Raw genomic sequence first — 27,752 nt, 5'->3', positions numbered from 1 at the left:
TGACACTGAGAAATTTATATTATGAATGTAATAATTAGAGAACAGTTTTTTTAACCTTGAATTCAAAGTAAGAGTGATTTAGGAAAAGATCATCATTATCTGAGAAAAATTTCATAAATGCAAAAGGTCACTGGGTTGCTCAATGTCTCATGGTCTGATGTGCAATCCAAGTACTTTCAAAAGATAAATATTATATCCTTGTAGTTATTAAGTGTTGGAAACCGTGTATTTCAATGCGGTAATCAAGTTTCCCTACAATTTATACATTGTTTCTAATACTATATAGCTTTCAAACCACATCAAGATTGATTGATTGATTGATTGATGTGTTGCTTTTTAGGGCCAGACCTGTGGCATAAGGAGGTTCCCAGGCTAGGGGTCGGATCGGAGCTACGGCTACCAGCCTACACCACAGCCATAGCCACAGACAGGGGATCCAAGCCGTGTCTGTAACCAACACCACAGCTCATGGCAATGCCAGATCCTTAACCCACTGAGGGAGGCCAGGAATTGAACCCGAGTCTTATGGATCCTAGTTGGGTTTGTTACCGCTGAGTCATGATGGGAACTCCAACCACATCAAGATTTAATTGCCAACGTAATCTCTTCAATATTCTCCTTGACTGTGACAGCAAAGATGTTAGAAGACTAGTTCTACAAAAGAAAGCTGGAGGTACCCATGAACAAAGCAGGACTATTACCAAGGGTTCAGGCAGATCCAGTCCAAAGGATGGCATATTGCTACAATGAAGCTATAGACTAAAGCAACACAGACCAAAGCAAATGAAGAGAAATAAAAGAAAAACCAATTGTCAAATTCAATCAGTTCCCCCTCAAATTTTCTCAAAAGATGCATGAAGCAAGCGATGATCCTGCTCTTCCAAAGGAATCTGCCATGTATTCCTATTCTATGTGTTTAGTTTGGGGAATCACGGTACTAGGTATAACTAGTCAGGGGCCAGCAGGTTATAATCAGAATGGTTTTGAATTGTTCTGTTAGGAACATTCTAAACATGAAGACCAACCTAAAGTTTTCAATGGTGCCAGAAACTTGACAAAAGGATTTCAGTCCCTTTTACCTTAAAGAATATTTCATTGATACTATTTGGTCCTATAGGCAATAAAAGGATTCTGCTAAGCCCAGGTCTCCTGAGAAAGAAGCAGTGAAACACACAAGTTAGGCCCATGACAAAAAATGATAGGTCCCTGCGTAGTGCGGGGCACAGTACACATCAGGGCAAGTCACCTCAATCTCTTAGTGGATCTTAGGCAGTTTCAGTATCTACTCTGTTTAAGGCACAACTGCATTGTGATCTTATTAATGAAGTATGAATAAACTGTGCCGTGATAATTTAGAAACAATCTTACTCTCTGTGATCTTTGATATTTTAGCTAAACACATTTAAGAGTAAAACAAGCAGGAAGACATAAGAATTTCATGGTTTTTAATATATGCAATGAGTTTCCTATTGGGGCATTTAATGGTTAAAAAAATGCTCCAAGAACTGTCTCTAAATGATCTTGGCCATTTTATGTAAGGAGCTTTATGATACCAATTCCAGCCACATTTAGAGACCTCCTAATACTACCTGCTCAAAAAACCATCAGTTGATAATTGTACAATATCATTAACAGGACTATTGTGTAATTATTTTTTTTCCACTGCAGTGTTAATTGCTAGAATGTGTTTATGTTGTTCTAGAGTCCTTGCAATATAGGCAACATGCGAGAATTTCTCCAGGCAACTGATTTTTCTTAACCATGGTTATTTGTGGAATTTGGAGTTTTTTTCTTTATTAGGGTCTGAGTATATAAATCAATGTTCTTAGTAGTTAGGAAATGACTACCAGTTACACTAAAGGATTTAAGATTATCAGAGTTAATCCTTATGATGAGCAATTACAGACACGAACAATTTGAGGACTCTATAATTTAGTGCTAAGTACTGGCTCTTTAAATCTTGATTTATAAGATCTATAATTATAAATCTCAATTCTATAAATAGTTTTGATTCATGTAGCAAGAGAAATATGAACATAATTTAAGAAATATGAACATAATTTAAGTAGACTTAAATATAATGCTTGTATAAGCAACTAATATTTAAATACATGTATATAGAAACCATTTAGTATACACATCACTAATGATAAATGCTAAACATATTTTCTATGGTAGTCCATTTATTAGCCACTAAGCCCTAAATATTTTGTAACTAGGATCACCTTATGGACAGTGCAATTCTGTAGGGCCATGAATTTCATGTTTTCTAGCTATCTTTATAGTCAAATCTTCACATAGAATCAGAAAGCCACAGTATACTCCAATTCATTTATTAAGAGAGCCAAAGTGCATGATAATCTACCCGGTTATTTTAACTACCTTAATGGTGTAATCACTACGTCAATCAATAGTATGGCTAAAAAAAAAATAAATGATCACACAATGATCTACTATATTAGGTCATCCAGGCAAAGTGTTATATTCTCCCAGGGTCAAAATCTTTGAGTTGCAGAGATTAATTATACAATTTTGAAAACAGGGTGTCAAAAAATTGAAAATAGAAAATTTAACTTTCAATTAAAAAAAATGCCTAAGAGGCAAACTTTAAAATTTTCTGGAAATTGTCCATTTTATCAATAGCACATAATCGGGGGGATAATATCATTTGATGAAAAGGGCATTAGACCCTTAACAGTCTACCTATACAATTTGTCATAAATAAATCACAAATTATTTTGAAAAATAAAAGTGACTTATTTTTTTCACATACATGCTTTAGTTCATAAAATACTTTCTAAGAAAAAAGAAATCTTATTCTAATTCATTATTTTGCATTAGGGTTAAGAGGAAAGTGATGTTAATAAATATTTCTATGTAGAAATATATAGTCTTCTCTCATTCAATTTAGAAATATGAAAAAGAGTAAACTTTAAGAATCAGGATTGATTTCTTTTGGAAAAAACTACACATTTTCCTAATTCTGGGTAGAGCAAAAAACACTTCCCAACTTAATTTGTATTTTCAATGCCTAACAACTGAGGGACAATAAAAAAGCTCTATGCCAAACATCCTATTTAAACCAAGTCAACCTTTGAATTGCCAATTTTAGAATGGGAATAAACAGATCTACTTCTTAAAGATAAGGAGAGTAATTGGTAAAGTAATAGATGCTAAACCTACTGCTTTTCACATTTCACCATTAAGACTGCTTAAGTTACTAACTGCCAAAGAATCTAATTCATTTCAGGTTCAATTATCTCTGTTCTCCCTTTTGTGCTGTGGAATGTGAATGTATGAATCAGAAAGGAGAAAGAAAGCACCCCTGCCTTGTGCACTGCTTAAGATACAGGTTAACATATAAATTCCTACATCAGGAACCAAAATATAGAGAAACCATTATGCTAAAATCGAGTTGGCAATAACTGCTAGTGCAGAATGGAAAAGTTCTACCCTAGAGCTTCTTGGCATTTGTGAGATACTCTGACCATAGCACCTACATTTCAACTGCAGTGCACATGCCCTTCTCCTCTGGCTTCCCAGTTTCAACTGATGGAGCACTTAGAGATGAGGCTGGGGTGTAACCTGCTGACGCTGCAGTGCTTACGGCTATTTTAAGATTCCTTTGAGCTGCTTGTTGCTATCTTTGAAAACAGATTTGACACTTATTCAGTAGATCCTTTGGATTATTGAACTTGCAAATTAAGCTTTAGCAAATACCATGCACTAGTTATGATGGACAGAAATTTCATGGAAAAGAAAAAAGTTATATGGTTGTCTCCCCTTCTCTCTTTATTCTAGACATGTGGGAGGCAGAAGGTGGCTGAATGAGACCTAGAGCATTTAGGGTCATGTTCAAGAAACCTGACTGGATCCCAGCACATACAGATCAGTTTGATAAAGAGTTCATTATAATGAGGCATTCTTATAATGGGTTTGTTGTTTAATGCAATTTTTTTTCCACTGGCTCTTTGAAGGATAACTCTGGCAAGAAGGAATCTGTTTTATTGGATGTTCAGGTCTACCTGGGCTCCCTTATTCTTTTTTTTAAATTATTTTATTGTATTAATATAAATTATTGCAAAAATCACAATACCATAGACAAAAATACATGGGGTACTATAATGAATATTTTATGTACTCACATATTGCTTAATAAATCACCCTAAACACAAACCTTTTTTTTAAATTAGAGTTGATTTCCTGGCGTCCCTTGTTTTTACATTAAAACCAGTGATCATTTCATCTGGAGTCTAAAGATTCATTTAAAATGAGCCATTCCTGAGAGTTCCCACTGTGCCTCAGTGGTAATGAATCTGAGTAGTATCCATGAGGAAGTGGGTTCACTCCCTGGCCCAGGTCAGTGAGCTAAGGATCCGGGATTGCCGTGAGCTGTGGTGTAGCTCACAGTCATGGACTGGATCTGGCATTGCTGTGGCTGTGGCCTAGGCTGGCAGCTGCAGCTCATTTTCAACCCCCAGCCTGACAACTTTCATATGTCATGGGCGTCGCCCTAAACAGAAATAATAAAATAAAATAAAATAAAACAAGCCGTTCCTAAAGCACTCATAATCATTGAAAACAAGATGCTGCTGCTGGGAAGACAGGGCTTATCTTTACCTTCTGACCTAGTGGGACCAGCATTCTATGTCAGGCAGTGTTGAGTTCTGTTCTCTTTTCTTGTGTGCCTGAGGCACTGTGTTCTTCCACCTGTTATGGAGACTCATGTGACAGTCTCCATTCCATGTGTAATTCAGAACTGCACAGTCCATATTTGCAAGATCAATTCAATTAGTGCTCGAAAAGTAATCTCCTGACTGTGGCTGCCACTGGTTAGTTGGCTTGTTTTAATTATGACAAAATACCTTTGCTCCTAAAAATCTGAAATGATGTCAGCATATTTTCTGCCTACCCTCAAAGATTGCTAGCCTTCACCAACATGATAATTTCTCTGAAGTTGGGGGAATGTCCTCAAAGCACCTAGTGTCTTGACATGCTTAAAATACCTAAATAATTACTGAATAGCTATGACAATAACTTTTATATACATGCATAATAGCATTTTGCTGTCTCAAAAACATTTGGCTGTATTCATTAGTTTATACCATCTAAGAATCTCTTGCTATAGGCAGGATACTATTACCAATCATACCTACTTGGAACCTGAGGTACACAAAGGTCAAATTATTCAAGTTCTCATAGCTGGTAAATGGCATAATGGGGACTTGACCCCAAATTCCCTGCCATGACATTTTGTGTCCCCTCCCCCTCATTATTTTACAAGGCTTGCTTCTGCAACAGAACCCTCTTGGGGTACATGAACCTTTAGGAAAGTTGACTGTATAACATTTTAGATGTCTGAAACTTTCAAACCTCTTTCAATCTAGTTTAACTGGTTCAAGTTCAGCTTTATGGCAATTGGTTGCTGCTTCTCCATGTCTTCTCTTAGGAGCAGAATCACCTTCCCTAACCCTTAAGGGGTCTCTAACTCTTTTGGGTATTTCAAGAACTTTAACATAATTTTGGTATCCATTTCATAAACTTTTTTTTTTTTTTTTTTGCTTTTTTTAGGGCTATACCTGCAGCATATGTAAGTTCCCAGGCCAGGGCTTGAATCTGAGCTTCAGCTGCCAGCCTACACCACAGCCATAGCATTTTGGGATCTGAGCCACCTCTGTGACCTTCACCATAGCTCATGGCAATGCTGGATCCTTAACTCACTGAGTGGGGCCAGGGATCGAACTTGTGTTCTCATGGATACTAGTCAGGTTGGTTACTGCTGAGCCACGACGGGAACTCCCATAAACTATTTTTATCAATCCTATTTTACATGTCAAATGGGATGTTCTGACAAACTATAGCAATCATTCTTTGAAAAATCTGCTAGCATCTTTGAGCCCTCCCCTTGAAAATACGTATGAATTTATATCTCTCTCTAAACCCATATCAACATCATCATCAACACCCCCCCCATACACTTAGGGTAACACCCAGGTCTCATAAGGCCAATGACTTTTCTCAGAGCTGATAATCAACAACTCAGTCTTGCTCATCCCTGCTATTTTCATTTATTTTATGCCACTGTCTGTGACATATATAATATAGCAGCTTACAAAGTAAGGTGCTGGCACCACACATAGGTGAGAATATACTAGAAAAACAGAGGAGTCAGGGGTACTATAGAGGTTCTCATGCTTGACTTTTACTTAATTTTTTTTTAAATAAAAGAATTTAACAGTAAATTCTGTTATTACTGATAACATCATTAACAGTAATGATAAAGCTATATATTTGTTTGATACACCCTGGCCTCATGTAAGTGAAACAAATCTTAATCCAAGACCTTTCATTATACAACAACAAAAAAAATATGCAGATCTCAGACAGAGATAGAAGAGAGGAAGAGAGGCAGATACATGGTTAGTCAGAAAAAGGAAACAATATATAATGCAGATGTGGACTTGGCCATAAATTAAATGAAGAATTCCTACAAATCTGGAGTTTCTAAATTCTACATTAAACTTTTTGAGATATAGTCAATTTACAATATTATATTAATTGTGTATAACACAGTGATTCAAATTTTTATATATTATACTCTATTTATAGTTATTATAAAATATTGGCTACATTCCCTGTACTGTGTAATATATCTTTGTACTTATTTATTTTACATATAGTAGTTTGTACCTCTTAATCCCTAACCTTATCTTGCTGCTACTTTCTTCCCTCTCCCCACTGATAACCACTAGTTTGTTCTTTGTATCTGTGACTGTTTCTGTCTTGTTATATTCATTCATTTATTTTTTATTTTTTAGATTCCACATATAAGTGATAACAAACAGTATTTGTCTTCCTCTGACTTATTTCACTAAGAGTAATACCATCCAGGTCCATCCATATTGTTGTAAATGGCAAAATTTTATTCTACCTTCTTGTGGCCATGCTGAGGGTATCTGGAAGTTCCTGAAGCAGGCATCAAACCTGCACCACAGCCAGAGCCACTGCGGTGACAATGCTGGATCCTTAACCTGCTGAGCCACAAGGGAACTCCCTAGACTACATTTTTAAAAGAATTTAAATTTAGTGGTTTAAAGCAATATTCTTTCAGTGTGTCAACATCATAAAGTAAAATTTAGTTAATATAATACAACATTTGCCTCAGTAATATAATCATAACTAGGAAATCAGAGACTATCATAACTAGAATGGATTCAGTCTTCAATGACGCTCTGAAAGAAAAACTGTATATAAATAGATTCTTTTAAAGTATTTTAAATTAAACTTCACTAGATAGCCAATAATGTAAAAATGTGCTTGATGTAAAATATTACAGAGAAAGCAAGAACATAAGGGAGGAAATTATTAAAAAAAAGAAATGTTCACAATAGGAAGAAAAATAAACTCTGCCTTCCTCATATTTTAGGGGAAATAATTTTTAATCATATTAATATTCAAGTTTCGCCAAATATCCTTTATTAATAGTTTTTGCAAGACCCAGTTCAGTCCCACGCTGCACATTTTTTTTTTTTTTTTAGTGCAAACCCCCTTCCCTAGTCCCTGCCTTGTTTCTACGTTGCTTACTTACTGAGGAGTTGTTTCCTTGGGAAAAAAAAAACAAAACATTGTTTTGAAAATACAGAATTAAATGTAAATGTAATTAAAATATCTTAAAAATTTTACTTACCAAAAGAGAGTAGGGACGCTTATTATGTTCAAAAGGTTCAGAGAAGAAGTCGGTATTGTGGTCCAGTCTCTGGTGTCCTCCATATTCTGCTGCATCTGAATCTAGCACAATTTTGAACGTACAGCTCTTAAGGAATCACAACGGTTCAGGAGTTAAATGAGACATTATAAAAAATGTCTGGGACAGTATTTAAAATAGAATATTGTGAACACTGTTAAATGATGACTTGTGCTATGTTCTCATTTCTTCTCTAATATTTCAGAGTTTCTCATGTTTGAAAGGGGGCTTATAGGCTCTCTAGTGCACACACTCATTGGATCTTGGTATCCTTTTATCACAGCTTGTCATGATCATCCGTATCTATTAATGAAGACTCTACTTTTCTCTTCAAATCCGTAAAGAGTAAGTTCAAAATACAGTAATTTTAAAATATTCAATAGTAGCTATGCTAGCTCCATGTGTCCTCTACAAACACTACTAAATACTTACTAAACATAATCCATCACCTTCGATTATTACACATTTGATATGGCCGTGTCCTTTTTTCCTCATCTCTGAATTCATTTCAGCTTGAAAAATCCTGGTTGATAAAGCGAGGAATACAGAAGTGAACCAAAGGTCTGAAGAGTCCAAAAGAGTCCAAAACCAAGCAGGCTTACTCCCTGCCCTTGGTCACAGGCAACATGCTGCTATTAATGCATAAGATTAGCTTAAGACACTGTTCATCATGCCACAGGTGGATTGCTGTTGCAATCATGTGATCTGCTACAATTTAATATCTGATTTTTCACAGTGAGCTATTATGCATGTTAGTATTACCACATTTATAACAAAATAACAGCTATGGTTATTATGTTCAAATTTATGCTCAGATGTCTAGAAATGATACTTGATACAAAAATCCACCAAGAACTATACATGGGTACTTAGAAATTGAAGTTTCTTCTAGACTAAGGAGGGAGACAGGCGTGTCTAAGTGTTTTGTGTTTTCTTTTCCTGGTATATAAATATTTAATCTCATACATGTTTATATATTTTTATTTAGCAAAATTATCACATGTGGATAACATATTATGGCCATGATTTCCATGCCTAGGGAACCTCTGTTTGGGTAAGAGATGCAGATGGACTTGCCACAGGAACTTTCAGTGGGAGTGGTGGCTCCATATCACTCAATCCAGGTCAGCCGGCTCTGATGCAAATTTAGACTAATGATCATCATGTTAATGTGTTTAAAAGAGAAGGAAAGGGGGAAGGGAAAGGAGGGGGAGAGGGACTGAGTTCAAAAGATGACTACTGGGCACAAGCACATTCTAAAGTCACTCAGTATAGCTGCAAATGATTTGAGCATACCAACTTATTTAGTGGAGAAACACTGATGGTGACAACAAATCATTAGGGACATGATAAATAAATGAAGCATTGTGGGATGAAAGGAAGTACTAAAATAAAAGTTTAGCTTTTGTTCTTCATCCTAGTTCATTAAATACTTGCACAGACTCTCAAAAAACATTAAACAAAAGCAAGAAGAGTACAATAGAGTTTAAAGAATAATGCCCTAGAATCTTTTTTAAAACATTTGAAATATAGTATCAATTATAAAGCATTGGTTAACAACATAGATTCTTGGTAGCAGTGACTAAAGAAAGAAAGTATATCATGAAAAGTAGTGATTCTCAACCTGAGGGTTGACAGTCACTGGTTGTTGTGTTATTAAAAGGGTCTCACAGAATGGGTGATTATGTTATTATAAGGGACTGGGAATCTATATATTCCTTGTCTGAGGGCTAAATTATAAAATATAGATTAATTTAAACAGTTGCATAATTTATAGTGTTTTGCCCGTATATACTCTCAATCAAGGACACTGAAAGAACAATTGTTACATAAGGACCAATTTCTTTTTGACATTGAAAGGGATCATCACAGTGAAAATGGTTAGAATCTATTCACTTAATGTATATAATTTATCGCTATAAAGAAAAAGCTTACAAAAGCCATAAAGTTTCAAAACATCAGTTTAGACATATTTCTCTGATCTATAATTTAAAGAAAAAATTCTGCTGTGGCCACTTTTGGAATTATGCAGTCTTGTGTCTATATTACCCTGGGAACAACTTCCTTTAGAAAAGGTCACCCTTAAACTTCAGAAATTCCAACAATTTAAAACACTACATTAAAAGTAATGATTGTGAAAGAGCTTTGTAATTATAAATTACTACCACATATTACTCAAGAATCAGGAAATCTCTTTTAGGAACACTGTTGAGAACAAAAATTTTTAAAGACGTTATCCGGGCAACTGGATTTTGGTTTGTTTTTCTGTTCTCTTACTACGGCATCCCCTCACTCCCTCTCTTTCATGCACATGTGGGCACATACAGACACACATATGTGTGACCTACATAGTATCAAAACCCCTACAAAACCCTAAAACCCTGTCTTCCACTAAAGAATGTCTCTGAAAATACAACTCACAACCAATTTATACTTAAACTACCATCTTCACATGCTGTCCAGTTTCATAGTAGAGAAAGCAAATTTAGAAGGACATCGCAAAACCTCAACATCTCTTTGTTCATAGCTACCTGCCTATACCTAGCTGAGTGCCTTCTCATAATAGGTTCTCAATACATCTTTGATACTGATATTGAAGAGGACGATTCTGTTTCACTTAGAAAGGTCAAATTATATATCTAATTTTTTTACATTAGAAGAAATTCTCCTTGTTTTCTCATTTACTTAATAAATATACACAATATACAAAGCACTGTGCAAGATGAAAAAAATCATTCAAATATGGTTTTAGTTTACACAGCCCATAAGGGGGGATTAGAAATGCCCATGAATGTCTATAAATAGAGCAGAAAGCAATAAGCAATGAGAGGTGGAGCCAAGGAGGGAAGGTAGGACTGACAGAGATACAAAAGGTTTTGAAGTCCTGGCTAGACTGGTTAAGATTTATAATTAAGAATGAGAATGTTGAAGCTTTGTGAGAAAGGTTATGACAATCAGGAAAATTAACATGGGAGTTCCCACTGTGGATCAGCCCATTATAATTAGTATCCATGAGGACACAGGTTTGCTCCATGGCCTCACCACTCAGTGGGTTAAGGTTCCAGTGTTGCCATGAGCAGTGGTATAGGTTACAGATGAGGCTTGGATCTCACATGTGCTTGTAGTGTAGGCCAGCATCTGCAGCTCTGATTTGACCCCTAGCCTGGAAGCTTCCATATGACACAGGCGTGGCCTTAAAAGCAAACAAATAAAATAAAAAAGGTTGAGGGTAGAGCAGAATGGACAAGAGAAAGGCTAAGTCAGAAAAATCATCCAGGAATCTAGCAATGGTTCATGGATAGAAGTAATGCAAATAGAGAGACATATATAAACAAATGAGATTTTGGATGTGCAACTGACGATACTCAAAGGTAAGTAAAGTGATACTCAATTTGGGGAAATAGATATAAGGAGAGAATCGTTGTGCCCCCAAACACACAATAAGTTCAGGGGCAGAGCTGGATGTAGACACCAGGCAAATGTAGATTTAATTACCCTACACTCCACAAGTGGGGCCCTATTTTATGCCAAGTATAAGGCAAAGTGTTTTCATAGGCAGTTTCTTGTTTAATTCTAAATTTGAGATGCTAAGCACAAAGAGGCCAGAATGAACATGACATGAAGAATGAAAATAAGAAAAGGAGATAAGGTGATATCCACCTAAATGTTTAACCTAAATCAATTTAAAAGGTTGGCATTAAAGGACTGTAATTCTTAATATTATACATGGAGTCTGAATATCTGAGGTTTATTGCATTGGTTCTAGATCAATTTCTTGTTCAACTGGTTCATACAGTCATGTGGTTGGGGGATACAAAACACTGAAGTGAAACATTTGCCTTGCTCAATTTTGGAAAATACAACAGGGAAAGAATGACAGAATTTAGAATTTTTTATGGAGATTTTATTGTCTTAAAAAAAGAGATCAAATAGATCCTTATCCATTTGGATGTTGTTTTAAAATATCATGATTTCTTCTTATTTTAAATTCAAGAGCTTCCTAAGTATTTGATATATTCTATCAACAGGTTGAAGTAGATAAGAAGTTTTAAGCATTATTTTATAATCTATGTCCTCAAATTTGAACCAAGGAAGAGCCATGTTCTGAAGACCTGTACTAATAAGATTAAAGAGCAGTGAAGGCATGAAGACTCTTAACTTCAATGGCTCTTCAAATACTTCAAAAGCTGCTGTGTTTGCTCAGCCACTTGATAAAGTGTCTGTTCAAAGTATAAGGATTTTGATGTAAGAAGTACTATCATTTATATCATTCCGCACTAAACTCACTTCACTCCCGCTGATGAAACTAAGGAAATTTATTGTAAGGTACAAACCCTGAGGTTTCAGATTGAGTGACAATAAAAGGGGTTCTCTAGTGACTGGATGATCATAAAGATGGCAAAGCTGGTAAGTTACCATGAATCTTTAAATCTAAGACACCACCATTTTAAGATGAATTATTTATACACCTCCAATAAAGAGAAAAAATATCACTACGATGCCAATCACTGCAGGACCTATTCCAATTGAAGATGTGTTAAAATGTGAAAAAAGAAAAAGTACACTATGAATACATGAATTGGGTATGTTACTTTCAGGTCTGATTCTTTAATCAGCCCACTCATAGTACTATGACTGAAATAACTGTTGGGAGTTAAGTGACCCCAGGAGAGAGAATCTTTATCAAAGGCAGAAAATGTTAGGTATGAAATTCTAAAGAACTGTGAACAAACACGGATAGAGTAAGAACAGGTACTAAAAAGAAAAAAGAACTTTGTCTTTAACAGCCTAAAGATAACTGCCCAGCACAGAACTTGCCACAATATTCTAACATAATTGTCCCCTTTTTATTGCCAGCCCCAATTCACAAAATCTTAGGGTATGGTGGTATAGCATTTCAAATAGATCTGTCCCTTTATTTTACAAATATAGTTAAATTATACCTTGTTTACTCTCCTGAACCACAGAAATAGCTATAAATGACAACTTTTAGGTGCTCTCTCTGCTCTTTGCAAATACAGAAGTAACAAGGACTTGTGATATGTTGCTGTATATTTTATGAATGTGTATGTGTGTTAGAGTGAGGTAGGGGTGTGTGTGTCTGATTTAGGCATTTCTATCTTTAGCTTTGTCATCTAGAATATACAATGATGTAAAAATTCATCACTGGAAATGAGTTCTGATATTTTCATTATTCAAAACTATTTGATAGCAATGTGACATTTATGAGTGTAATACTTTCAACAGACAATATTCATTTAGCTTTTTTCTCTCCCTGACTTTTATTTTTTAAAAAATCCCCAAATATTATAATATTTCTAAAATGAAATTAAAGCAGAGTAATGTAAAAACAAATAAGATACTAACCATTGAATGTAGGCAAAGTATATTTGAAAAATAATGAATGGTAAGTGAAACTTCCCTTTAAGGGGATGATACATTTTTTTAACTCACACTGAAATTTTATTGTCCTTGTTAAAGGCAACAACTTCAATGCATGAGCTACAAATGTCTGTCTTCATTAAAAGTTTAAATGACAACCACGTTTTAATTAAGTGCACAATAGAAGAATATTTCTAGTATAATTAGGTATGCTTATTTCATCAATAGATTTCTGATTTGAGACTAAAAAATAAACTTCAGTTCCTTCAAGTTCACTAAACTATATGTTCTTAGAAACTACCATGCAGAATAGCAATAAAAAAAAAGATGAGTGGCTCAAATATAAACTACTACATAAATTAATAGATTGCTACACTTTTTGAAATGCATTTTCATGCAAATTATTAGTTTATTCTTAGGCATGCTTAATGATACACATCAGTAAATAGCAAATCAAATGATAATATAAAATATTGAGCACTACATAATTCTATATGCAAATAGGAAAATTATTCTCAATACTTTACAGAATACTTTGACTAACATAATTAGGAACTCTTCTTTGTCTTAAGAGATTATACAGCTTAAACTAAAAAATGTCACTGTTTCTCAGTAATTCAAGAAAGAGAAATAATGAAAAAATATGCCCACACTTCTAGCCTAACCTCCCTCTAAAATCGTTGTTTTCTATGCCATTAGGATTACTCCAAAACCTTATAAATTAAATTATTTGATGAAGCATTGGTAATTATCTAGATCTGCAAAAGAAAAAAAAGCAGATTTTTATTCATCTTTTAACTCCACTGCCATAACAATGAGTTCCAACCACACAGATGTAGCTCTTTTTATAAACATATTGTGCTCTTGAACTCAAAATAATTTTGACATGGGCTATACAAAAACACCTTCACCAAAATTTACTCTAATATATCCCTCAATGAAATTCAATGCAATATATATAAATGGAAAAAGATGATTGGAAACTTCAAAGTTTCCTGAAAAATAATGACAATTACAAGCATAAGTAAGCATCATCTAAACCACTGCATGCAGACAAATAAGTAAAGGAGAACGCATCCACAAACAGTAAAACACAGTGGGTATGTCCATGGGGTTTGGGGCCCAACAATTACATTCTAATCCCAGTTCTGCCAAATACCAACTGTGGGCCTTCCAGCAAGTTACTGAATTTCTTTGAGGCTGTTTCTCATTGGTAAAATGGAGGTAACACATCAAAGGGTTGCTGGGAGGATTCACGGAAGCCATGTACATTGGGTGCTTAACACAGTACAAGTGCTGTGTAAAATGCTCAAGGAGTTCCTGTCCTGGTGCAGCTGAAACGAATCTGACCTGAACCATGAGGTTGCTGGTTCAATCCCTGGCCTCGCTCAGTGGGTTAAGGATCTAGCATTGCCGTGAGCTGTGGTGTAGGTTGCAGACATGGATCGGATCTGGTGTTGCTGTGGCTGTAGTGTAGGCCAGCAGCTGTAGCTCCAATTAGTTTCCTAGCCTGGGAACTTCCATATGCCGAGGGTGCAGCCCTAAAAAGGACAAAAAGACCAAAAAAAAAAAAAAAATGCTTAAGAAAAATGCTCAGATTATTCGCGGCTGTTTATATTATTGTTATAGACCTTGGACCATTTAAACTGCTGTTTCAAGTGATAAAAAATGTAAAAGTGGGAGTTCCCGTCATGGCTCAGTGGTTAACGAATCCGACTAGGAACCATGAGGTTGCAGGTTAGATCCTGGCCTTGCTCAGTGGATTAAGGATCTGGTGTTGCCGTGAGCTGTGGTGTAGGTTGCAGAATCGGCTTGGATCCCGCATTGCTGTGGCTCTGGTGTAGGCCTGTGGCCACGGCTCTGTTTTGACCCCTAGCCTGGGAATCTCCATATGCCGCAGGAGCGGCCCAAGAAATGACAAAAAAAAAAAAAAAAAAAAAGTGGGTCAATTTACTCTCTTACCTTTTACACACAACTTGGCCTTTTCTTCCTTTATTTCTGTTCCCTTCTCCCATATCTTTGTTCTTACTAGAATCTAAACATTTTTCCTGTTATTTATAAAATTCAAACATTGATGTTTAAATTTAATTGGACAGTACATTGAATTGAGGATTACACGCTTTTTAAATTTTTGTTTTGCTTTTTTAGGGAGAAAACACTCCTCTGGGAAAGATTAAGGAGACCATTCTGAAGGCCTTAACTGAAAAGTAATCAGTTCCTCTCACTCTTCTGCATGTATCCTGGTTTTTCATGATAGCCTTATCAACTTTTATGATCCTGTAAATTTAATTATGATGTTTTCCCTTGTACTTTATTAAAATCAATCTCTACAAGGGAGTTCTGCCTTTCTGCAACCCCTCTCCCCTCTATTTAGGGCCTAAATTAACACCTAGCATATTTATTGGGTGGATTTTTTAGTATTTTCCTATTGCAGTATCCTCCTTGGGTTTTGATCTGAACAAGCTTTTGCTAAACTTTAAGAAATAATTTAACACTATTGTAGCCATAAAAAAAAAACCCAACCCTGATTTCCCCTCATTTTATAGAGTTAACATTTCAGATCTGTACCATATAAATTCTAACAAATCCCATTTCATTATCTATAAAGTTTTACTTGGACATTTTAAAAGGTCGTCTTTTCCTTCTTTTTGGAGAAGTCACAATAGCTAAACAAATGCATGTCAGCTTGAAACAATTAATGCTCAACTGAATAACTCTGACTGGTATGAGCCATGGAGATAGACATTTTATATAATTCTTAGCTGAAGTGGATAAATGATTACATGTTTACTAAAGTCGACATACACTCAAAGACTTGCATTATCAACTTGACTGGTTAGGTTTCTTTATACAGATGACTGAACTTAAACATAGAATATCTAAGTGACCTGTGCAAAATTATATATATACACATACACATAAAATTTGGCAGGGCCAGGATAGGCACCTAGGTATAACATTTTCTTACCACTCTACTACCATCTGCCAGATAAAGTCTGCAAAGTAAATGAACATTAAAATACATTTGAAGGAGTTCCCATTGTGGCTCAGTGGTTAACGAACCCAATTAGCATCCATGAGGATGTGGGTCCGATCCCCGGCCTTGCTCAGTGGGTTAAGGATCCAGCGTTGCCATGAGCTGTGGCGTAGGTCATGGACGTGGCTTGGATCTGGTGTTGCTGTGGCTGTGATGTAGGCTGGCAGCTACAGCTCTGATTCTATCCCTAGCCTGGGAACCTCCATATGCTGCGGGTGTGGCCTTAAAAAAAAAAAGACAATAAAATAAAATAAAATACATTTGAAAGCTAATTCTTTTAGTCATGGTAGCAGAAATATCCTTTCTCTATATCTGAAGTCAAAACTTGTTAGGAGTAATACACAGTTAATAAATATTTCTCTCTCTTTTAATGTTTTAAGACCAAGTAGAAAATCTAATACTTCTGGGTTTATTCAGTGCTTCAGAAAGATAATAGATAGGGGGCTGAGCTAGCTTTCCATAAGAAACTGTCAAGCAAAGCTTTCAGGAGTGTGCGTGTATGTGTGTGTGTGCGCACAGATAGGCATCACCACTCCTGTTCATTCCTGAGCACTTCTGGGCACATAACCCATTCCTGTTAACACTTTACCTAGGCCGTGAGGGAAAAGATTCAAAGTAAACATTTCCCCCACAGGCACCGAAAAGAATGAGTGAGAGAGCTTTAAACATACAAACACACATACACATACTCATGTTGTTGCTAATACATACATTTTCCAAGGGTACAATAAATCTCTAATATAATCATCTTTTTTTCTTTTCTTTTTAGGGCCTCATCTGCAACACATAGAAATTCCCAGCCCAAGGGTTGAATTGGAGCTATAGCTGTGCACCACAGCCACAGCAACACGGGATCCGAGCCACATCTGAGATCTACACCACAGCTCACGGCAATGCAGCTTCCCTAACCCACTGAGCGAGGCCAGGGATCAAACTCACATCCTCATGGATGCTAGTCAGATTCATTTCCACTGCGCCACAACAGGAACTCCTTATAATCATCTTTAAGGCAATCATATTGGTTTAATCTTACTAGGTTGGTGTGGAAAAGAGTTACACAAGGTGAGAGTAATGCTACTAAGTTACTTTTACAAACTGCATTTCTATACAATTCAGAACAAAATCAACAAATGTTTTGGCTCTCATAGTAAAACATGATTTATGTCATTGAAATGAGGGAAAATTCTGGCACATTTTGAATTAAATTCTATGTAGACATTTATTTTCATAGTTATTTCACAAATGTTGAGCTTTATTTATTAGACTATCCAATATTAAAATTCCAAAGTGATGGGACTATTATGGTTGTAAGAGAGTTAATCAAACCCAGTAAGACAATTCTATGTGTCCCTTAGGTAAGTCACCTGAATCAGTCAACAAACAAAATACTACCAGGAAAAATCTCCTACATTTGAAATTATTAAGGCAAGAAAAGGAAATGTATACAATTACATGCTTCAAAGATAAACTAGTGGGAAGTTCATCTCCCTAAATCTTTTTCAAGGCTGTGTCTATTGTATGTGGCTAAAACACAATGGAGTTCCCGTGCTATAAACTCATAAGGGATTATTGTGTATACCCTAAGTTCTACCACTCAGGTAAGATCACAAGCATATCAGGAAACTGAGGACAGTGAACTCCTTTTTTCACCTCTTTGTAAAATGCTCTTTCTTCCATTCTATGGGATTTTTAGTCCCCCAAATCTTTTATCCTCTAATATCCTTCAGCATCTACCCCGATGCTTTCCCAATCTGTACTGAAGCTGAAATATACTTATATTTATATCCTGGTTTAATAAAAATTTGAGTAGTCATCTTTTTCCTTAAAATTTTACCCTTTCAAAGTATGTTTGTTTTTAAAATATTCCAGTTAAATTGATCTGTATTTGTGAGTGTCAGAAACTAGGATAGTATAACAATGCAAAAAGAAAAAAAAAATGGCATCATTAACTCTTATAAAGAAAAGCAGATAAAACAAATACAATTATAACTAATTATTGAGACACGCTTTACCTATTGTAATGGCATTTCTACAGGGCACCAGAAAGATGAATTATCTTGTGCCCAAATAAAAACTGTGCTGAACTTACAGGAAGTAGTGTTTTGTTTTTTTTTTTTTGTTTGCTTGTTTTTTTTTTTTTTTAGGGCCGCACTTGTGGCATACAAGTTCCCAGGCTAGGGGTGGAATCAGAACTGCAGCTGCCAGCTAATGCCACAGCCACAGCAACTTGGGATCCGAGCTGTGTCTGCAACTTACACCACAGCTCACGGCAATGCTAGATCCTTAACCCACTAGGCGAAGCCAGGAATCAAATCCGCATCCTCAGGGATAACTGTTGGGTTCATAACCTTGCTGAGCCACAATGGTAACTCCCAGGAACTAGATTTAAATCACATTCATTCACTTACTAAGAATATAATCTTATGAAAGTTATTGATCTTTCTGATGCTTATATTTAGAAATAAGAATACCTGCCTAATTCCATCACTAAGTTGATGTGAATGTAAACAGAAGCCAATGTAAATAAAAGTATTCCTACATCATAAAGCGTTATGCAATTTAACTTTTTGGTACTAAAACCATCTCAAAATATATCTCCTAACCCAACCAATTCTATTTAATTTGAGTGGGCTGAACCAGGTCATGCCAGAATTCTTCTATCTCTGAGAAATCTAGGATTCCATGCTACCCAGTAGCCCCTAACAGTTTTTAAACATCACAAAATTGCACTTGGTGAATAGGGGAAGATCAAGGTAGGAGGGGTGGTTAGGGATTATCTTCACAGAGCTGACAGTTGAAGCTAAGAGCATGCGTGAGTTCAAGGGAAAAGAGAAAGAAAAAATGGTTTGGTTTGGAATTGAGCAAAAAAAAAAGAACACAAAGAGTGGGTACATAGGAAAGGGAAATCAAGATAGTGGTGCAGCATATGGAAAGTGGAGGTAAGGAAGAAAGGTGAGCTAGTGGCACAAGAAAGAGGAGAGGATTTAGAAGGAAGCAGAAGACTTTTCATTCTAGCATTTTGGAAGGGCAGAGTCATTTTGTGGTGGTAAACTGGGGAAGAGGAAATGAAAAGAGTGGACACGAGAATGTAGGCAACTTAAAGGATTATTATCTACTCCTCTGATCCTTTCTTTTCCTTCCTTTTATTATCAAACATCTAGTACATTTTTAGAAGAGTGATGATGACAATAATTATGACCATAGCAGCTAACACATACTGAACTGATAGTGTGTGCAGGACACTGTTGCTAAGCCTTTCACATGCCATTAACTCAGTTAATTCTGACAGTAATTCTACAAATATGTATTTTAAAGAGGAAAAAACTAGGAAACAAAAAAAAATTACTTTCATAGCATGAATAAATTGGAGAAAGGGAAACTGAACACTCAGACAGTCTTATTCCAGAGGCCATGCTCTTAACCACTATCCTAGTGAAAAGAACAAGTTTCTTTATGTTTACAAATATAAGACCCAGAAACACCTACTATAACTGGTGACCATTCAGCTTACTTTGTGAGATAAAGATATTACAGGAAGGGAAAAAACTGGAGAAAGTAATGTTTCAGAATCAGAAAAGAATGCTACGGGCAGAGAAACTTATTGTTTTCCTTAGTTGGACAAAAAGGTAGAGTGTTAGAAGGGGAGGTGCTAGAGTGAAAATTGACTACCTCCCTAAATAATAAAGAGCTTATGGGGGAAAAATTATAGTAATGGTTATAATTTTACAGACAAAGAAAATAATTTTGTTGTAGCTAATGTTTCTATAGTAAACACTTACGGTCTACCAATAAAAGGTAATATGACTCCACTTAATTATGCATTAATTAAATAAGCTTACTTGATAATAAATCTAAAGAATGCTTTCCTTATTCAACAATTGATATTATGTAACAACCAAAAAGATTAATTAGTTTCACAGATAAATTTCACAAGTAAAATGGGAATTAATTAGGCATTTTTCCATCATTAGGGTAAGAGATACCACATTAATGGAATTAGAGATGGTTCTTACACATGGTTATAATTGCAGCCACTATTTTCAAGGACACGTTGTCCATGGCTCTACTTTTTCTACTTTTCTTGGGAGAATCACAACTTTCTTTTGGTTGTAGCACCATATATCCTTAGGAGCCCTTAAATAGTTATAGTGAACCAGTAATTACATCATGGTTTAATTTTAGGAAGTTTTCTGTAGTATTCAGGTACCATTTTCACAGGTAAATGAAACACTGATCCTTCAGTTTGACCTGCGAGAGTCTGAGTTAGAACAGCTTAATGGAAAATGATGGAAAAAAATGTATATATATATATCTCACTTATAGAACATCCAAACATCTTTCTCGTAGGCAGGATATATTCACTGGGGAAAAAAAGAAGCTAATTTCTATGGAGATCCAGAAGAAAAAAGTAATTTAACATTCAATATTAGAAATTTATTTTAGATACTGAATGCTCTACTTAAGAAAACACTGTCATCAGATATAAAGGTGACAAATATAATTTATTTTTCAAAATAGAAGAGAGCCATCTGTTTGGGGCTGATTAAATAAAAGACTATTTAAAAAGAAAGGTTAGATAGGAAATCTTTCAGTCCAATGTTTTCATTGTGGATTTTCTTCCTGTTTGCAGTGCTGTTCCCTAGGAAAGGAGAAAATTTACTAAGTGAGATAGTGAGTGTGCAGTGCTTGAGGTGTGCAAAGCACGTAAGTTTCTAATAGTCAATTTTATTATGAATGTCTATTCAGCAAGTATTCTGACAGCAGATTCTACAATTTTAAATTCTACAAAATTATGACGTATGTTATTGATAACATTTTATCAATTTTTCCTACCATTTAATTAAATATCTGCTCTAAGGGAAAAGCAATAGATTATACAAATCTTTGTGTTTTAATTACCTAATTTTAAACAACTTCAGGAGCTCTTCCACCATTAGGTAGTTGTATCTTCCATCCATCTATTCGTCCATCCACCTACTGCCAATCCCTCTATTCATCACCATCCATCCATCCAACAATTTAGTTCTATGTTAAAAGTGTCTAATATATTCTAAGTAAAGATATAATTGCTAATATGCAGGTAAGAAATATACTCAGTCTTACCATATTATCTTGGGGTCAATTTCCACATAATAGTACCTCTTTTCACAAAATGGTAAAAATAATTATGTAGGTACAAATGTCCTCTCCCCATCATTTTTGATACAACTAGTACTGTTTTTATAGGGTACAATAATATTTGCTTTCTTTTATCCCCCTTAGAAAGACAAGAATATAAGATAGAAATCTTGACTGAGCTATTGTTAGATGAATTTTTAGACTCAGAGGTGACCATCACTGAGCAACTGAGCTATGGACCAAAAACAGAAATGCTGTTGAATGTCTCAGACTGAGACACTGAATAGCACTCAGCTATTCAAAAAATCTAAAAACATTTGTGTGTAGTAAGGGCTCACTCATTATTCATTACTGCCTATAGTCTTATGAATATATATTAAACCAATCTAAAAACATTACAGCAATTGCAATATTTTTTTAGCAGTTTCAATATTTCAATCATGCAAAATATTTTTCTTTGTGATTCATCTCAAGTTCCTGAGTGGAAAAATGATGCTAAATCATAGACTCTTCATTGCCAGTGGAGGAGGGGGGTATGTGTTTGTCATTATCATCAAATCACAGGGATTTCTGGACAGTGTTTAACAATGAAAAATTACCAAAATTACCTCTAGTATTACTTTCATCTTGAAACTAAAGAAGGCTAACCAAGGCCATGAGTATACATCCATTTTGAAGCTACAGATACAAAAGGACTTACATTAAATATAAAATTGTTAGTAGGATTACCTGTCTCTGTTTACATAAAGAGTTTCATTATTAAAAGCCAAATAGAGTAAAAGCATGTGTGTGCGTGTGCGTGCATGTGTTCTTTCTGTCCTATACACACATGCATAGGACAAAAAGAAACATCCTTGCATCTGCTCAAAGTCACTATGTAGATCTTTTACAAGAAACCCTTGTATTTGGGCTTTTTAAAATTTTTTTTACCAAACATCTGAAACTTGGAAAACTAGAGATTAGGTTCTATAATTTTAGTCCAAAAATTAACCTTTACATATAAAATCTTGATAGAATGTGGCATCTAGCTAATCCTAAATTAAGTCCTTTGTTTTTATTTGGTGCATAAAGCCTAGATTCTTATAAACACAGAATGTTACATAACCACGCTTCAAAGGCTTCTGTAAACTAAGCAACTCACAGCAACATCTCTGCCTTCAGCGATCACACTTCAGTGAATCATCCAAGTGACCTTACTTGCTCATAAGAAACTCTGTGTACAGGTTGCAAATGTCAGAGTCTGAATTTACATTTTAAAAAGTACATCTTGCAGCAGTTTAATGAAAATATTGCGAAGACCTCGGGTCAAATCCAAGTATTTACTCATCTGTTCCCTTAGCTTTAAATATTTTTGGCCTGGATTCACATATTCTTCACAAGCCATACTTTATGATTATCCTTGCTAACATTTCAATATTGTAACAGTTTGGAGAGCCATTTGGAAAGGGGGCTGCTGTTACACTATTATTCCCACCCCCACCTCAACAGCATGCTGACAAATAATTTGAAAACATTTGATATTAGTGTTGTTAATGCTCTCAGAATCATAAGAATCTGTAAATACCAAGAGACATACCTTATAAATGAGCTGTGAGGGCTTAAAACTTAAGTGAATATCTTACAGTAAACAATCCATGTGATACATCTGAAGAGTTTCCCTTTGAACAAAGAATAAGGCACATTTACATTCTACTCCAGAATGCAGAGAAATCACAGGAATTGACTTGAGTCAGTGATTTCACTTTTTCCTTTAAAAAAATTTTTTTTTTCTTTTGGATGATGATGACAGGGGTCACAGAGAAGAATTTGTGGAGAAAAATTCGTAGGGGCTGATGGTGATGTACTGAGGGAGATGACGAGAGAGGTTTATCTGTGCCGTGAATTTGTGTGTGATGTTCTCGTGCTACATTCTCCCCAGAAATACATCTAAATCATTTTGAACATCACAGAAATAAGCCATCATCCCAATACTACTATTGCTACCACCACAAGCCATACATATGGACTCATGAATGGAGGGAAAGAGGCATTGTGGTCTCATAGAAAGAATGTGGGCTTTGCAACACACTTCTTAACTTTCATCAGCTGTGTGCTAGAGGGAGGTTGGATAGTTACTGAAGGCCTCGGTTTCCTGATCTGTCACATAAAGCTAACACAGCCTATCTTCTGGGGCACCTGGGGATACTGAAGTAGATACTTAATAAAAATAGCTAGCAAATAGAAGACTCTCAAAAGAGGCCTCCTAACACCCACACTCTCCGCTACATCGCTCAAAATGAGGCATCATCATTTGTGCTATTCAAAATGGATCAGAAAGAGCAGTTTGTCCTAGGGGCTTAGCAGTTTTCCTTCTGATTCAATGCTGATTTGATAATGGTTTAAGTGAAGCAATGTGACTAGAGAAATACAATATTGATTCTGATGCTATAAAGGGCATTATGTTTCTTCCTTTCTCTCCAACTAAACCATGTGAAATCATAAGCAAATATACCTCATGCATTTTATCTTCCTAAGCGTGTAACCCGCCTACTTAGCCAGTGCACTGGGTCTCAGTTCTGCACCGCTCACATTGCTATCTCCTGCATGAAGGAATGTGGGTGATTACCACACTGAAGATTCGAGGCTAAAACGACAAATGGGAGGCAGTGCACAGGCAGAGCGTTTTTGTTGTTGCTATTTTCCCCCTGGAATATGGCTGCAGATTCCTTTTGCAGAAGCTCTACTGTGTCCTTTAGCAGTCATCATGAAGACCATCTTCAAAACCTTAGTGATACAAAGCTGACTCCCTTCTCAACTTTCCAAACGCATCATCTTCTTTTGAAGTGACAACTAAAAGAGTAAAGTATTGCTTCTATCTTGCCTGGGATTGCCCCCAAAATAGCTCCCCTTATACCACCATTTCTTGAGAAGACAGTCACCACATATTCCACACAGATCTGAGTGAAAGTTGATGTCTTGCTATTACGTATACAGGATATACAGGTTCAAAAAATGGAACTGCTCAAGAATTCAGACATGCTACCCACTGCAGGTTTATATTTCATAGTGACAGAGGAAGTTCAAATGACTTCTTTAGAAACTTGAAATTTGCTCTGGTACCAAATCCTGCTTTCCTGGGAATTAAAAATTTGATGAATTTCTTGACTTGATTAATACATCCAGTCTTGCCACTGTGGATCCTTCACAGAGAAAATCTGTATTCAATTCACTGGCCCTGTAGCTGGAAATACCGATGGCACAGAATACTGCGGTAAAGTCAGAAAATACAGCATAGAAATCCTAACGTTTTTGTACTTTCTATACCTGAAATGGTTCTATAATGCTGAGCTACAATGCTCTTTGAAGGTATAAGAATAAAGTCAGGAAGATGAAAAGACCAAAAAGAAATGAGATTTGTAAAAATGCTAAGGATAATAAAAAGGGACTGTTAAAGCTAAGCTAGGAACAACAAGAAGCTGAAAGAAGCGATCTATCAGCTGCTTAGGGAAGATAGTACAATCATAACATTAACACTCTGGCATTCTTTTATCTTCTCTACTAACAGGTTAGAGACAAAAGCAATGTTTTTTTATGTTCAGTGTTAAATTTTGGATTTTAGTTAAAATTATTAACTGAATAAATAAAGAATAATGCAGATATAAGACTAGAACAGATGAAGAAAAAACTAAAAATTTTTATTTGAATGCAGATATGAGTGAAAATGCAATGGCTGCCAGAAAAGCTAAGATAACTTTTAATTCCATTAATGAGAAAGCAGTCTCAAGATAGGAGGTAAGGGGCACTCTATGTTATACTCGCTGGACCATATCTGCAATACTCTGCTGTGAGTTCTGGAGACACAATGGAGAAGAGTGTGAGCAATAAGAGAGACATGAGGGTAATGAGTCTGGAAAGTATCATAAGAATCCATTAAAGAAACCAGAGGTGTATTTGGTCTGCAAGAGGGAAGGTGAAGGAGAGGTGGTGCTGTGAGGAACCAGTTAAATGCCTTTCTGATTTGAATAGCTGGGATGGAGTACAGGCACTAGCCCGGGAGAACAGAACTAATGCATTTACATTTAAGGCTATTTAAAACAATAATAATTATAAAAAACCTGGAGTTGCTTACTTTGTGAAATAGTGAGATTCCTAGGACTGGTGTTCTAATGACTGCTATGATTTGTGGAGGAATGTATACATGGGGTTTCTGCACTGAACTGAGTCACTGGTGCACACTACACTGCAAAATCCAGAAAATTTTATGATTTCAAGCTAGAAGTTAGGGCTGCAAGTATTGATATAGATTATTAAAAAGTATGGTTTAAAGTATATTAGAAATGCTCTCCTGCTCTCCCTTCCTTAAAAAAAAAAATCCTCATTACAGAAAAACTTATTCTATTAGATATCTACTCCATTAGGTCTTGCATACTTTTGAGTATTCAAAGAGACTGTTATTAAAATGCAAATGTTCTCAGAGGAAGCAATAAACATAGGAATTAGTTATAGCTTGTTGACAGAAAGACAGGAATGAGAGAGACAGCAAGAGTACATAAGGTCCAAGTGGGCACAAATCTGTAGAAGATAAAGTCCTTGCAATAAGGGAAATAATATTTCTTGAAGGTTCTCCTAGAGATGTGACAGATGACTGAGGCTGCCACTGTGACTTCTATGAAGATATGGCTCAATTTTCCAAGATGTCTGTATCGCTGGCAACTTTTAATGAGGACATTTTCTAAAATGAGTCACTGATATAAAGCCTTCAGTATTTATTAAAATAGAAAATTTCTGTATGACAGGTTAACTATAGGCAAATTGCTAAATTTCGGAATTTTCGATCTGTGGCAAGGTTAACAAAAACCAAACTAGACTTTCATGGACAGGGTAACTCTGCAACATTGAATAAAATTAATCTTTGGGTGGGTTTTATTTAATATAATATACATTATTATTTATGACTTAATAATATTTGTTAAAGTTACATAGACTTCAGATAATGTAACTTGAGCCAAGATGTTTCTCCTAAACATCATCACTGAGATTCCATGTATTTTCCATTTGTTAATGATCTTAACTCATACTTTTTACTCCTCTAAGTATTTACTCCTCTTTGCTTTGTTATCCTCGGTAATAATACCAACTACCATTCTTTTCACTGTTCAGAGTGAAAACTTATATTTTCTTTTCTATACCTCATGTCTAAACAATAGCTGAGTTCTTTCACTACAAGAAAGTCCTTAATATACTTCCTTCTATCCAACTGACATCACGTCAGTTCATGCCCTAACTATCTTTTCTGTGTAGGGCAATTTTTCATAATTAATATCTGTACTTCTAATCTCTTTCCTCATGAAAGCTCTCCAACACGCCAGGTACATGAGAACTTTCCCTAATGCATGCATTCTTATTAAGTAGCTCCCTAGCCCAAAACCTTTTAGTGACTCACTATGAAACTACAGGAAAGAAAAAAAGCCTAAACTAATTAATGTGGCATTAAAATCTTCTATTATGTGATCTCAGTCTATCTTTTTAGCTTTATCTCTGAGTGCTTCTTTTTATGTCATTGTTCTCCAATTAATCTATTGTGCTGTCCATTATCTAAGGATATTCTATGATTTTCAACAGCTGGAATGGCCTTTCTCAATTTTTTCTATTACAATTTTATCCATTTCTCAAGGCTGAAGCTTAAAGGACTTTTCTTAATCAATCAATAGATTGATCACTTAATCAGTCACTCTGATTGAGTGACTTTTTTATGCAGGCTAAAAAGGTCCTTTCCTTGATCAAGTAATCTCTCTTACTTATTTACTTACTTTCCTTTAAGTTGTCCTCTGTTGTCCTGTGGAACATTCTTGCCCCATCCTGTGTACTGCATGACACCTTACACCCTAGTTTGGTTTTATACATCTCTTTTCCCCCACTTAGGATCAGGAACAATGCTCTGCAGACACTTGAGTGTTCTGTAAGTGCATTTTGGCTTGATAATAGTCAAAATTACATTTTGATTATATGTTCTTATTAGGTGTAAAAGGATTGAGTCTTGGGCCATTACTTTAGCAGTTTAAAGCTGAGAAGGGTTATGTATGAGTTGCTACATGCCTAGCACCTGTCTGCACCTCTTCATGGAAATGATGAGAATATATGCTTCCTGACAGTAGAGCTCTTCTTCTTCTTTTTTCTTTTTTGTCTTTTTAGGGCCACACCCACAGCATGTGGAGGTTCCCAGGCCAGGGGTCCAATTGGAGCTGCAGCTGCTAGCCTATGCTGTAGCAACACGGGATCCGAGCCGCATCTGTGACCTACACCACAGCTCATGGCCCTGCCGGATCCTTAACCCACTGAGTGAGGCCAGGGATTGAACCTGCAACCTCATGGTTCCTAGCCGGATTCATTTCTGTTGTGCCACAATGGTAACTCCTAGAGCTTTTCTTTAGTGCAAGTGACCCTATTACACTAGCAGTATCTGAGAATTCTCTGTGCTAACTGGGGAGTGTT

General features: G+C 35.8%; 1 protein-coding gene across 5 annotated transcripts in view; it reads right to left on the bottom strand.

The window, feature by feature from the left end:
- The window catches only part of GBE1 (1,4-alpha-glucan branching enzyme 1), a 276,806-nt gene that overhangs the window by 2,959 nt on the left and 246,095 nt on the right, over positions 1-27,752 (bottom strand). For 3 of the 5 annotated variants that reach the window (XR_014823705.1, XM_021070783.2, XM_084989233.1), the window contains one exon: positions 7,688-7,805. Coding sequence is in view for 2 of the 5 variants with exons in the window: in XM_021070783.2 (XP_020926442.1) it covers positions 7,688-7,805 (118 nt within the window). In the remaining 3 variants the exon portion in view is untranslated. Of the gene's footprint in view, positions 1-7,687; positions 7,806-20,648; positions 20,803-22,857; positions 22,940-27,752 lie in introns of those variants that run through there. The other 2 variants (XR_014823702.1, XR_014823703.1) reach the window with 2 other exon arrangements.

Source organism: Sus scrofa, chromosome 13, assembly GCF_054392235.1.
Source record: "Sus scrofa isolate SSC_HxYL_T2T_F1_AM1 chromosome 13, Sscrofa_HxYL_maternal_Yorkshire_Landrace_v2.0, whole genome shotgun sequence".
Classification (NCBI taxonomy): domain Eukaryota; kingdom Metazoa; phylum Chordata; class Mammalia; order Artiodactyla; family Suidae; genus Sus; species Sus scrofa.
This window is presented reverse-complemented; position numbering and strand designations above follow the sequence as displayed.